The sequence below is a fragment of the Ctenocephalides felis genome, unplaced genomic scaffold, assembly GCF_003426905.1.
Source record: "Ctenocephalides felis isolate EL2017-DRISC unplaced genomic scaffold, ASM342690v1 CF-g0.4_SCAFFOLD_02854, whole genome shotgun sequence".
Lineage (NCBI taxonomy): Eukaryota > Metazoa > Arthropoda > Insecta > Siphonaptera > Pulicidae > Ctenocephalides > Ctenocephalides felis.
Window position 1 is genome coordinate 14,602 of NW_020539008.1, and position 15,306 is coordinate 29,907.

The window sequence follows — 15,306 nt, forward strand, 5'->3', positions numbered from 1 at the left end:
GGATTTAAAATAATTTCTCACTTTTTGGACTTTCTCTGGATTGGCACGAATTTTTCAAGACTAAGACTGGCCAAATCGATTCAGCCGTTTTCGAGTTTTATTCGGACATTTGAAAGAGAGCTCCATTTTTATATATAAGATATATAAATCTCGTGTCACGATGTTTGTTTGCGATGGACGCCCAAACTACTGGACCGATTTTAAATTTTAATGGCTCATCGTGTGCATATATATCCAACTTAGGTTATAAGAAATTTTGAAAAGTTAATTTGAAATATAAATATATAATTTTTATAAATTTATAAAAATTTTGACAGAATATGACCAAAAAAAAACAAAACACTAAAATGACAAATGTCAAAATTAAAGAAAATTTGGATATATAATTTTTAAAAAAAAGTTGCTATTTCAAAAAATAAAATTCAAAAACATGTACATATATATATATATATATATATATATATATATATATATTGAAATGAATAACGTCGTTTCAACGTCGATCATCAAGATATATATATATATATATATATATATATATATATATTACTATAGTAATATCCAACAATTATATCCAAATTTGATGAAATTCTACATTCAAAATCTAATTAAAAATCAATGATTAAAAATTTAAATAATTGTTGACATGAAGAAAAAATTAAATGTCATCTGTCAATATTTATGAAAATAATTATATAAATAGATTTACGATTTAGATTTAATTGATTAGCTTACCAAATTATTTCAGAAACCAAAACTTCATTAAAACCTTATAGATCATAGATCACAATAAAAAAGCGGCATATTGAATTTAAAATAAATTGTAAACAACATTTTGACATTTCACAGAAAAAACTTTAACGACTTACTTCAATAAAAAGCAAGTAAATTAATTATTCCAGTTATGTTATAGGCAATATTGCCTAACAAATTATAGATACAAAACAATATTGTAAAATAAATATTATCATATATTTAATTTCCACCAAAAAGGAAATATTTTGACATTCAAAAATTTAGGGCATATTGGATAAATGAAATTGACATTCACTATTTTTGAATTAAATGCAAATGTATAAAATCAAATATTTATAAAAAAAATTGTATATTTAGATAATGGTAATGCGTTGATTCAGATTAAAATCAAATTTATTCATTAATTTGAAAAAAAAATAACAAACAAAATTAAAATAGACAAAACACTATGATGCGTTGGAATTAATTAAAAAATTAAATGTCATCTGTCAATATTTATGAAAATAATTATATAAATAGATTTACGATTTAGATTTAATTGATTAGCTTACCAAATTATTTCGGATACCAAAACTTCATCAAAACCTTATAGATCAGAGACCACAATAAACAGCGGCATATTGAATTTAAAAATAATCATAAACAAAATTTTGACATTTCACAAAAAAGAATGTTTAACGAGTTACTTTAATAAAACGCAAATAGAAAAAATTGCCTAACAAATTATAGATACAAAACATAATTGTAAAATAAATATTTTCAAAAAAATTTGACAGAAAATGGACAAAAAATAAACAAAACACTAAAATGACAAATGTCAAAATTTATGGAAAATTTGAGAAAAAAATTTATGATTTTTGAAAAAAAAAATTATAGATATATTCAACATTTATATCCAAATTTATAGTTTTAAATCTAATTAAAAATTTGATTTGAAATTTAAAGTTTATATATTTGAATAAATGTTGACATGAAAAACGTCAAATGTCATTTGTCAATATTTATGAAAATAATTATATAAATAGATTTACAATTTATATTTATTTAATTAGCTTACCAAATTATTTCGGATACCAAAACTTCATCAAAACCTTATAGATCAGAGATCACAATAAAAAAGCGACATATTGAATTTAAAATTAATCATAAACAAAAATTTGACATTTCACAAAAAAATGTTTAACGACTTCAGTGGGAAACAAATAAATTAATTATTCCAATTTATGTTTATAGGCAATATTGCCAAACAAATTATGGATACAAAACATTATTGTAAAATAAATACTATCATTTTCGACCAAAAAGGAAATATTTTGACATTTATAAATTTAGTGCATTGAAGAGACGTTAGTAATGAATTTACTAATTAATGATTAAATGTAACCAATTTTTAATAACTTCTTGAGTAGATTAGAGTTTTATTTGGAATACTTAACGACGAGAATTGGAACATTTGTAGCTCTTCTGGAGGTGTGTGAAATCAAAGAATTTATTTAGATACAAAAATTTATTTAGCGCTTTATTATAATATTTTAGTTGTTACTTGTTCAAGAGTTCAGGACTAACTGACTTATATTTTTACATTTTTAAAATATTTCCAATATTTCTAGTTTTATGATAGCTCGCCGAAGGTACATGAGCTATCATAAACTTTTATTAAGGGTTGTCTGGCAGATGTACAAAATATTCGCAACATTTACCGTTACTTGGGATTATACATCGTTCAAATGAATTTACTGTTGATGTTGGGGGGTTTCTCAACCCCTTTCGAAGTATTTTATACTCCGAGGAATAATAAAAAAAAATTAAATGTATGCAAAAAACAAAAACTAATTGGAAAACAAATATAAATTAAAAATAAAGTTTTTTCTTAATCCGTAATTAATAATAAACTAAAATATATTCTATATAAATTTTATATAAATGAAAAACAAAAATGAACACTAATTAATATTGCATGAAAAAATGTTATCTGTTTGGAAGTCCAAGCCGCGGCAGCTATTTGGTTGGATCTGGAAACATCAGCGTAGTCGGTTGGAAATGTTGAAAGGGAATTCGAACACACTGATAACAAAACAAAAACAACTGGCCGACTTGACACACAATAGAAACTTAATCCACTGATAATACTGAACTGATAACAAACACTGAAAGGAACTGAATGTACTGATTGAATGAATTAAACCGAAATGAATGAAAACCACGGAAAGAATAGACTCGAACACTGATAAGGAACTGAAAGTACTTGAACGAATGAGAGGCACGGAATGAAACGACTCGAACACTGAAGGGAACTGAAAGTACCTGAACGAATGAAAGGAACCGAATGAATAAATTTGAATGGTAAAACTATTGCCTGCATCGGCCTTTTTTATGAGTCAGAATTGCCCGATTGCCTAAATTTGAAACGTGTTGTCCAAGTAGAAAAACAAACCTTTTACAGGTCCGACAACCTACACAGGTGCGGCGCAAACATTTTCCCCCGACTAAAAGGTTAGCCTTTTATACTTCTGAAAATACTCGAAATTGGTACATAGTGAACCTCATGATTAGGAAGGATAGAATTGCCAAAATAAATTCAAACTTTCATTCAGAGTAGATCGGTTACGGAAGCCTGACCTCGCGCCAGGGTCCCGCTCTCGCAACCTACCACATTCACACAATCTAGATTGCGGAAGTTTTATTTTCGCGCCAGGGTCTAGATTTTTGGACATTTACAAGAATCTTCCAGAGACTATGAGGGATGTTCTCATCGCCCTGGAGATTGAAAATTTGGCAAAACTATATATAGAAGCAAATATATCATGAGATAGAAAAGTTTTTTTTTTTTTGAAATGAATAATTCAGATATAAACTATTGAATAGGTAGGGGGCATAGTTTGACAACAGGCCGCTTGATTAGGGTATTTCCCGTTTTTACCAATGCTACTCGAACCACTCCATCGGAGCCCGGAAAAACCTCTTCAACTCTTCCCAACCCCCAATGGAGCGGACGCGCATTCTCTTGTTTTACAACTACCAAATCACCCTTTTTAATAGGATTAGTGACTATATTCCATTTCTGTCGGACCTGTAGCTCGGTTAGATATTCCACATTCCATCGCTTCCAGTAAGAAGCGACAATATGATCTAACAATTGTTTTCTTTTAGTCAAATTCAAGTTTTCATAGTCAACGGGCAAATCCGACAGAGGCTCTTGCATTAAAAAGTGCGCAGGCGTAAGAGGCTGAGGGTCCGACGGATCATTGCTCAGCCAACATAACGGTCTTGAATTCAGTAAGGCTTCGATTTGATTGAGGACTGTATTAAACTCTTCGTAGGATAAAATTTGCAACCCTATAACTTTAAACAAATGGGTCTTCACTGATTTAATATTCGCCTCCCATATACCTCCAAAATGTGGGGCAAACGGTGGATTAAATTTCCATTCAATGTCATGCAAAACCAATAATTCATTGAAACGCTTTTTATACTCTTCGGAATTTAGGAGAAGGAATAAGGAATCAAGAGTATTTTTGGCTCCTATAAAATTGGTTCCACAATCGGAGTAAATACATTTAATAGGACCACGCCGGGCTAGGAATCGTTTCAAGCAATCTAAAAATGTATCGCTTGTTAAATCTGAAGCTAATTCGAGATGTATCGCCTTAGTGGCTAAACAGATGAACAAGCATACATAAGCCTTGTAGGTTCGAGCGCCTCTGTGACGACTCATGGAGATATTGAAGGGGCCTGCATAATCAACGCCGACGTTTAGGAAAGCTCTACTGGCTGTTATGCGCGGTACTGGTAAGTCGCCCATGAATGGAAAAATGGGTTTCGGATTCTGTCGAAAACAAGTTATACACTTGTGAAGACGATTACGAATTATTGCACGAGCCGACAAGATCCAATATTTTTGCCTCAATAAAGATAATACTAAGTTTGATCCAGTATGTAAATTATTAATATGGTAGTAATCTATAAGACAATTTACTACTTGGTCTTTTTTTGGCAAAAGAAATGGATTGTTATTAGTTGTTAATCCTAATCTACCTTTAACGCGTAAACAATTATTAGAATCCAAAACCAAATTTAGTCGGCAAAACTTCTTCGAACAAGACTTTCCGTTCGTTAATAGTTTGAATTCTTCGGGAAAATGATGTTCTTGGACTAAACGAATAATAATTACCTCGGCTTGTTTCAAATCTGAAGTCAAAAGTCGGTTTCGATTTGTTATAATTTTACAAAACTTCAATATATAAGCGAAAATTCTTACAAGTTTGCACCAATTAGAAAATTTTTGCGTTAATTCATATAAAGGATTGATCGATGGTATGACACTCTTTACTAATAGAACGTTAGCTTTTCTTTCTTGATCAATATCTCCGGAAGGTTCAACCGTTTTTGCAGGCCAAGTTGATATAGGACCGTTTAACCAATCCGGCCCAAACAACCAATTCTTATGTTGGATAAAATCCTTAGGTCGAAGACCTCGAGAAACACAATCGGCTGCATTTTGATTAGAAGGAATGTGAAGCCATTGTGCATTAGGAATGAGATCCCGTATTTTTGTTACCCTATTGGCTACAAATGTTTTCCAACGAGTAGCCGGTCCTGCTAACCAGTGAAGGACAATCATAGAATCGGAAAAACAGTAAATGGAATCAAAATCTATACTATGTTGGTTATTCGTTAATATAAAATTCAGAAGTTTTGACAGTAAATGACAGGCACAAAGTTCAAGCCTGGCTAATGTTTGGTTTTTAATCGGTGTTACTCGTGATTTTGAAATCAATAAGAAATTCGGATTGCCAAGAGATTTAATATAAACTACCGCTCCATACGCTTGCTCTGAGCTATCCGCGAAACCAAATAATGTACATTTGTTTTGTTTTGACGTTTCGAGATAACGCGGAATCTGATAGTTATTAAGATGCTCTAATTCGGAATATACGGCTAACCATGATGTAATAATAAATGATGGTAATTCCTCATCCCAATCGATTTTTAATGTCCAAATTTTTTTCAATAATATTTTTATCTTAACAACTATCGGAGTTAGGAAACCCAGAGGATCCCAGATTCGCGCTATTACTGAAAGAAGTTGTCTCTTTGTCCATTTTCTCCACGTAAGCTTTATTTCGAATGAAAAATTATCTGATAAGGGATCCCATTTTAATCCCAATACCTTTGTAGAAGATTCCATTTGAAAATCCGATTTAGAGAAATGTTTATTTTGTACATCAGAATCAGGAAAAAGTTTACGCAGATTAGAATTATTAGATTCCCACTTTTTTAATTCAAAACCACCAGACGATAATACAGTCTGCAAACCTTCGCAAATGGTTTTAGCGCTATCCAAGGAGTCGATACTTGTAACCACATCATCAATATAGACATCGTTCTCAAGAATTCTAGAAATAGATTGAGAATATTTGGAACATTCGTCTCGGGAAAGTTGTTTGATGGTTCTGATAGCTTGAAAGGGAGATGACGATAGACCAAAAGTTACAGTATTTAATTCATAGATGCCAATGGGTGCATCGGGAAACGGTCTCCATAAGATTTTTTGATATTTTCTATCTTGTTTACGAACCCAAATATTACGATACATTTGTTTGATATCAGCTGTTAATGCTATAGGCCCGAAACGAAAATTTAGAAGGATTGAACAAATGTCGGTTTGTAATTTAGGACCAACATGCAAAATTTCGTTCAAGGAAGTGAATTCTGAATTTTTCGCAGATGCATCAAACACAACGCGTAAAGGCGTAGAGGAACTTTCTTTTTCGACTGCGAAATGAGGAATATAATATCCATTTTTTATTTTAATAAAATCATCGACTTCCTGATCTACCGGACAATAATCGACAAAGGATAATTGGTTTTGAGTCAGGTAATCTTCTATAACGGCGGCATATTTTTTATGAAATTCGGGATTTTTCAAAAATTTATTTTCAAGCATTTGGTATCGCTTTAAGGCTAAATGAAATGATTTGTATAAATTCCTGCCTTCACTTTTAAAAGGCAGCGCTACTACATATCGTCCATCTGGAGATCGCGTAGTAGTTGTAGTAAAATGATTTTCGCATAAATCATCGTTAGAAGAGGGGATTATTTCGGGAATGTCTTCTAATTGTAAGAATTTATTCATTTGTAAATGAAAATCTGAATCTGAAACATTACATAAATTAGTAGAAGTGCCGGTATTTTCATATAAATCAGGAATGGAACCTAATATTAGATAACCCAACCGGGTTTCTAGGGCCACAGGTAATCCTTTATCATTTTTAACCTGATTAGTGCCAAGAATTTCGCCAAAAACATCGCAACCCAAAATTCCGTCGACCTCCTGGGGTGTATGAAAGTTAGGATCCGCTAAAGGATAATTCAGAAATGTTTTGATGGATGAAATCGGAATGGTAATTTGTGGTTGCTTTCCCACTATCTCGTGTACTACGTATGCACAGACCGATAACTGATAAGAATCGATTAAAGATTTCAAAGTGAAATTAACTAATCCAATAACTTTATGTGACGAATTGCCTAACCCGATCACTTGGGTTGATATTGGAAGAATTTGTAAATCAGCCTTTTTGCACCAATTTAATGACACAAAATTTCTATCGCTTCCCGAATCAATAATTGTACGTAATAAAATGTTTTCTTTTCTAGTAGTAACTTTTACTACTGCTGTCGGCAATATGGTAATATGATGTGCAATTTTGTTTTGATTAAATGCGCATAAAACCGTACTATTTGATTTTGAGTTAGAAAGATTATTTTGATCCGTACTCGCAAAATTGCTGCCAGTATGCAATAGCGAGTGATGTCGTTCGTTACATAATAAACAGGTTTTATTCGATCGACATGTAGTCGTTATCTTATGACCCAAACAATTGTCGCATAAGTTTAATTTTTGAATAAGGGATCGCCGATCAGGTATATTCAATGAAAGAAATTTCGAACAAGTAAACACTCTGTGTTGTTCCCGACACACAAAGCAATGGTTATCATATTTATTTTTTAACAAAAATGACCGGCTAATTTTGTGTTTTTGTAATTGGGTTTGTCATTAGTGAAATTGTTGCTCATACCATATACTTGATTTTTTGCCTGTTGTGATTTTTGAAGAAAATGCAGGAGGTCTTGATATTTGGGAAACTCACCTTGATAAAAATGCTCGAATTTTTCTTGTAACAACGGATCGAGTTTCGAGAATGCTAGTGACGTAATAAGGAAATCATAGGCGTCGGGAATATTCAATTGGGAGAGCGCTTGCACCGCGGTATCGAATTTTTCAAGGAATGAATTTATTTGTCCAGATGAAATGGTTTTGAATGATAATAGTTGCTTGAAATAATTTGTGGCTAAGTAGCGTTTATTTTGGTATTTTTTGATGAGCGCTTCCCAAAGAATTTGATAATTATTTGCGGTCGGTAGTATCGAATGAAATATTTTTAATACCGGACCCTGTAACGCTCCTTTTAAAAAATGGAATTTTGATACATTATCTAACTCGGTATTTTCATGAATTAGTGAATTAAATGTTTCATAGAATAATGGCCATTGTTGAATATCACCTGAGAATTTAGGTACTTTAATGGACGGTAAATGTTGTTTGGGTACAACGTCTTTAATTGAAGAACTATGCACATTTTTATTCTCTAATAATTTCTCAGCGTGTTTTATTTTGGCGTACATCGTTTCAAGGGCCTTTATTGCAGAATATTCCGGAATAAAACTAGGATTATCTAAATATTTTAATTTGTTTATTTCATCACACAATTGAATGAATTGTTCACGAGCATTTTCAGAAATGTATAAATTTTCGAGAAATTGTGTCTTGTTTGATGGTACATCAATCTGTTGTGATAGATCGTACGTTTCTTGCACAATTGAGAAGTACGTCTCTCTTTTGGCGGTTAGACGTACAATTTCTGCACCAATATCGATTTTAGGCCCCATTATATATTTTTGTTTTCTGTATACACCTGTGGGGTGGTCCCACATATAAAAATCAAGACACTATAAATGAAAAATAAAGTTTATTACAAAATTATAATAATTTACAAAATCTTCTTGGTTGAATTCCGGTATTCTTGGTATTCCTCGGTTGGACTCCGTAGTTTTTCTAGGTGTTGCCTGCTCGACCAGTAGAAGAGAAAAGAGATCGAGGACGGTAGCTGCTTTGGTTATATACCTGGTAGCCTGACCCCCTCCACACATTAGGGTCCCTAATAGTGTGGAGGCTAGTGTAGCTCTTTACTACTATTTTTCAATAGTAGGAGAGCTAGTGTCGCTGCAATACCCCCCTGGCGAGTCAATAAAATTGTATTAATTTTATTGGATGCGAGGACGGACTACCCGTCCAAACCGTGTTCTATATTGATTGGAGGTATGTTCTGTAGCGCTGGATGGAGTTGGACTCGTACTTTGGTCGTCTTCTGTCGTGAAAGCGGGCTTGACACGATCGATGGATACTCTTACATTGCGTTCTCCAATTTTAATTTTCAATGTTTTGGAGTTTCGATCTATGACTTCATACGGGCCTCTGTATGGACAAGAAAGCGCTGGTCGCAGAGCGTCTTCCCTAAGGAATACAAATTTTGCATTACTTAGTTCTTTATGTACAAAAGTCTTTTTCGATCCATGTGCAGATGTAGGAGTTGGATGTATTGTTTCGAAATGTCGATGTAGATTTCTCAAGAAGTCGCTTGTTGGTATCTCCTTGCGCGTGCTGATTAAAAATTCGCCAGGTAGACGAAGCGGTTCTCCGTATACTAATTCGGCGCTGCTGCTTTTAATGTCTTCTTTAACAGAAGCTCGAATTCCTAATAAAATAATTGGTAGAGAATCCATCCATGACGGGTCTGCATGGCACATGAGGGCTGTTTTCAGTGGCCTGTGAGCATTTTCAATCAATCCATTTGATTGCGGGTGATATGCTGTAGTAGGAGTGTGGGAAATTCCTAGTAGTTTGGTTGCGCCTTGAAAAACAGCTGAACAGAATTGCCGTCCTTGGTCGCTAGTTACTTGAGATGGAACACCAAAGCGTGAAATCCAAGAATACAAGAAAGCCCAGGTTACACTTTCTGCGGTAATATCTGATAGAGGAAAAACTTCAAGCCAGCGTGTGTAACGGTCTATAGCGGTGAATAGGTATTTAAAGCCTTTTGATTGTGGAAGTGGTCCGACAATGTCAATGTGAACATGCAGAAATCTGGCGGGTGGCACTTTGAACTCTCCAAGTGGTGTGACTATATGCCGACCAATTTTGGAGCGTTGACATGAGATGCAGCTTCGAGCCCAGATTCTACAATCCTTGCGAATGCCAGGCCAAACAAATCTATCCGTGATAAGTTTAGTTGTGGTTTTTATACCTGGATGAGAAAGATTGTGCAGAGTATTAAAAATATGTCGTCTATGTTCAGCAGGAACATAAGGACGTAATCGATTTTGAGAAATGTCGCAATATAATTGTTCTTTGGTTCCTGGAATAGCGATGCGTTTCAGGTTGAGAGCAGTATCTGATTTTAAGAGCGTTACCAGTTCTTCATCTTCGTCTTGCGATTTAGCAATAACGGAGTGATCCAAAGGCGATGTTATGGCTTCTGCTCTTGAGAAGGCGTCGGCTACAATGTTTTGTTGTCCACTAACATAGCGAACATCTGTTGTAAACTGCGACAAGAAACTTAATTGATTTAATTGTATTGGCGGCAGCTTGTCCTTTCGCTGGGAAAAGGCGTGAATTAAAGGTTTGTGGTCAGTAAACCAAATGAAATGTCTGCCTTCCAGTAAGCTTCGAAAATGTTGCACTGCTTCGTATCCAGCCAAAAGTTCTCGATAATATGCTGGCCATAGTTGTTGTTTCTCAGATAGTTTTTTTGAAAAGAAGCCCAAAGGTTGCCAAGTGCCATTGATGTACTGCTGTAATACTGCACCGATAGAATGGTTAGATACATCGCTAAATAATGCTGTTTGAGCATTTGGAACTGGGTGTGCTAGTAATGTTGCTTTAGCCAATTCTTTCTTGCAAGTTTCAAAGTTATCTTGAAGCTGTGGGGTCCAAGAAATTGGTTGTGATCCAGATTTGGTAGATCCTGAGAGCAGCTTGTGTAGCGGAGCAAGAAATTCAGCTATGTGAGGAATAAACCTTCGATAATAATTAATCATTCCTATGAAGCGTCGCAGCTTTGAGTAGGTTGCCGGTAGCGGATATTCTTGGAGATCGTTGATACGGTCTTGTGGTGGCAAAGTTCCATCTTTAGAAATTTCATAACCAAGAAATGTAACTTTGGGTGCACCTAATACGCATTTCGCTGGATTTATGACAACGCCGTGGTCTTTCAGGCGTTGAAATAATTGGCGGAGATGATCTTGGTGTTCTTCTAGCGATGTAGATGATATAAGAATATCATCTAGGTATGCGTAACAAAAATCCAGACCTTGTGTAACCTCATCTATAAATCGCTGAAATGTTTGTGCTGCATTCCTTAGTCCAAAAGTCATATACGGGAACTCAAACAGCCCAAATGGTGTTATTATTGCTGTTTTTGCAATATCATCAGGATGGACTGGAATTTGCTGAAAGGCTTTCACTAAGTCGATCACTGAAAATATAGTACATCCTGCTAAATTATGGGCGTAGTCCGCAATATGACGAACGGGATATTTGTCTGGAATTGTGCGTGAGTTGAGTAGCCGATAATCTCCGCATGGACGCCACGTCGAATCCTTTTTCTGTGTCAGATGTAGAGGTGAAGACCAAGAACTATCGGAGGGTCTTGCAATGCCTAATTCTACCATATTCTTAAATTCTTCTTTGGCTACGCGAAGTAATTCTGGCTTGAGGCGCCGTGGTCTAGAAGAAACTGGAGGTCCTGGAGTGGTTCTGATATAATGAAATGTTTTGTGTTTGCTTTCTTGACACAAGCCTGATGGTCTGGTGATGGATGGAAAATCAGCTAATAATTTATTGTATGCACTATCTCCAAATATAGACTTGACACTTTGTATCCGAGAGAATGTGACACATCCTGGAGATGACAGTGATGTCAGGTTGTCATGTAGACGAGAATTCTTTATATCAATAATGATATTGTAGTACGCCAAAAAGTCTGCTCCAAGTATAGGCATTGTTACGTCTGCTACGATGAATCTCCAAGTAAAATTTCTTCTTAGTCCAAAATCTAATTGTAAAATAATATCCCCGTACGTGCGTATGTTGGTTCCATTGGCTGCAGACAAAGTATAGTTTAGTTGAGGATTAGGTTTAGCAGTTAAGCGCCTTGGATACACGCAAACGTCTGAACCTGTGTCGACCAAAAACTGTACCTTAGTTCTGCGATCACTTATGAAGAGGCGACGGCTTGATGAAGAGCAAGGATAGGTCGCCATCACTCCTTGCCGTTGGAGTTTTCCTCTCTGAACGAACAATGACTCTCGCATTTTCTTGCTTTCTTTCCGAATTTGGCGTGGTACCAACAGAATGTTTTTCGGTTGCGCGATCTAGAAGTACTTCTCGGCCTGAAGAAGTGGTTAGACCAGTCTTGTCGAAATGGGCTACAGTTTCTATTTGCTGATAGGTTGAGTCTGCTACGATAGGTTAACTTGGCTAATTGCTCTGTAAGATCTTCCAAACGCTGTGTTAGTTGATCATTTTTATCAATTAGTTTTTGTATGATGTCTTGCTGTTGGTTGTTACTAGTTGCTGCGACTACTGGCGGTTGTGCAATCTCACATATTTTGTCGGCGAGGGATGCAAGTTCTTCTAGGTCTCCATTGATCTGGGTTTGCAATATTTGTTGAGTCTGGACCGGTAGTCGTTGAATCCAGATTTCTCGTAGGAGTGAATTGTCGACTGTAGTTGTTCCGACCAATGAACGAAGGTGACGTAGGAACTGAGAAGGACTTCGATCACCAAGTTCTTCTTGCAAAAGTAATTGTCTTATCCTTTGCCGTTCGGAAATTGATAGCCTTTTGATTAATTCCTCCTTTAGTTTTATGTATTTATTCTCTGCAGGCGGAGAGTTTATAACGTCCTCTATTTGGAGTAAATATTTGCAATCTAGGTGAGCTATTACAAATTCATATTTAGCCAGGTCATTGATGATGCGGCATCGAGAAAATATTGCTTCGGCAATTGTGAACCACAATGTCGGTTTCTCACTCAAAAATGGCGGTAGATGCGGAGTGCGTGAGATTGCGTCCAGTTCCCCTTTAGTGTCCTGCATGTCTTCATTCATTGTTTTTTTATTGTCTTCTGTACGGATAGTGCTCTATAGTAATTCAGCTCACACCAATTATGTGGTCCAATTCAGCGTCGGGGTCACCAATTATGTGGGGTGGTCCCACATATAAAAATCAAGACACTATAAATGAAAAATAAAGTTTATTACAAAATTATAATAATTTACAAAATCTTCTTGGTTGAATTCCGGTATTCTTGGTATTCCTCGGTTGGACTCCGTAGTTTTTCTAGGTGTTGCCTGCTCGACCAGTAGAAGAGAAAAGAGATCGAGGACGGTAGCTGCTTTGGTTATATACCTGGTAGCCTGACCCCCTCCACACATTAGGGTCCCTAATAGTGTGGAGGCTAGTGTAGCTCTTTACTACTATTTTTCAATAGTAGGAGAGCTAGTGTCGCTGCACACCCAATTAATCCTAATAATAATTAGGATCCGGTTCGAAGGACCAAATGTTGATGTTGGGGGGTTTCTCAACCCCTTTCGAAGTATTTTATACTCCGAGGAATAATAAAAAAAAATTAAATGTATGCAGAAAACAAAAACTAATTGGAAAACAAATATAAATTAAAAATAAAGTTTTTTCTTAATCCGTAATTAATAATAAACTAAAATATATTCTATATAAATTTTATATAAATGAAAAACAAAAATGAACACTAATTAATATTGCATGAAAAAATGTTATCTGTTTGGAAGTCCAAGCCGCGGCAGCTATTTGGTTGGATCTGGAAACATCAGCGTAGTCGGTTGGAAATGTTGAAAGGGAATTCGAACACACTGATAACAAAACAAAAACAACTGGCCGACTTGACACACAATAGAAACTTAATCCACTGATAATACTGAACTGATAACAAACACTGAAAGGAACTGAATGTACTGATTAAATGAATTAAACCGAAATGAATGAAAACCACGGAAAGAATAGACTCGAACACTGATAAGGAACTGAAAGTACTTGAACGAATGAGAGGCACGGAATGAAACGACTCGAACACTGAAGGGAACTGAAAGTACCTGAACGAATGAAAGGAACCGAATGAATAAATTTGAATGGTAAAACTATTGCCTGCATCGGCCTTTTTTATGAGTCAGAATTGCCCGATTGCCTAAATTTGAAACGTGTTGTCCAAGTAGAAAAACAAACCTTTTACAGGTCCGACAACCTACACAGGTGCGGCGCAAACATTTACTTATGACTATTTTTTATAAATATAAAAAAACACAATTCTCAACAGCATATTGAATATATGAAATTGACATTAACTATTTAAATTAAATGCAAAAGTAAAAAATTTGATATTTATATAAAAAATTGTATATTTAGATAATGATACTGCGTTGATTTAGACTAATCCATGATGCGAGTGAATTAATTTTGGAAGTATGAAATGTCAAATAATTTTGAAAACTAGCTGTAAGTGGAATTCTGTCTTAAGGCAATTAAGGCATCGTGCCTTAAGGCAAATTGCTGGAACTTCCCGTACCAAAAATTATTAATTTTTTAAAAACGATTAACATTTGTGAAAAAAATGTACTTTGAAAAAATAAGATTTTTGAGAAACTATACATATGGACAAAAAATTACTTTTTTTGAAAAAAAAAAATTTTTTTATTTTTTTTTTTTTTGAAAAAAAAAATTTTTTTTTGAAAAAAAAAAAAATTTTTTTTCTTTATTTTGACATATTGTGGAAGATCTGAATTTTTGTTTCAAAGCAATCGTACTGATTTAACTGCATAGGGACAAAATATAAAGCGCGTAAGCGCCGCGTCGCTGTCTAACGCATAAGCATTGGTACGGAACCCATAGGAATGTTAACAAAATGTATACTTATTGTTAAAATCTCTATAAAATATTTGATAATTTGATGTGCATATGTCCAATGATCATTTTTGACCGCCAAATGGCTAATTTTTTTACTTTTTTCTCTATATCTCCGAAACTGCTAGACCTACCTTTATGAAAATTTTATCGATTCTTCATCTTGTCAATACAAGTGAAATGTTTTTTGAATTATTTAAATCGGACGCTCCGTTCTCTTAAAAACTGAGTTACCGTTTTCAGCACTTTTTGCCCCGTATCTTCGGAACGGTTAGACCTGCCTTCGCCAAAAACTAATCAGCACGTCTCCTTATCAATACGAATCGAATGTTTTTTGAATTATTCAAATCGGTTGATCCGTGTTCCCGAAATCGTCGACGAAAATTTGTATCCGCACATACATACACACACGTACATACATACACACACACATACACACACACACACACACACACACACACACACACATACATCCATTTTTTCTAAGGTATGCCA

The 15,306-nt window shown here is 34.7% G+C and overlaps 2 protein-coding genes across 2 annotated transcripts; both read right to left on the bottom strand.

The window, feature by feature from the left end:
• Positions 1-3,610: 3,610 nt before the first annotated feature.
• LOC113381378 lies at positions 3,611-8,967 on the bottom strand. Its single transcript, XM_026620316.1, has 3 exons — positions 8,812-8,967; positions 8,322-8,766; positions 3,611-6,531 (listed from the first exon to the last, which is right to left on the bottom strand). Exons 1-3 carry the CDS (start codon positions 8,965-8,967, stop codon positions 3,611-3,613), a joined length of 3,522 nt encoding a protein of 1,173 aa, XP_026476101.1.
• Positions 8,968-12,137: 3,170 nt separating this feature from the next.
• Positions 12,138-12,986, bottom strand: LOC113381381. The gene has a single exon (XM_026620317.1). It carries the CDS (start codon positions 12,984-12,986, stop codon positions 12,138-12,140), a length of 849 nt encoding a protein of 282 aa, XP_026476102.1.
• Positions 12,987-15,306: the final 2,320 nt, after the last annotated feature.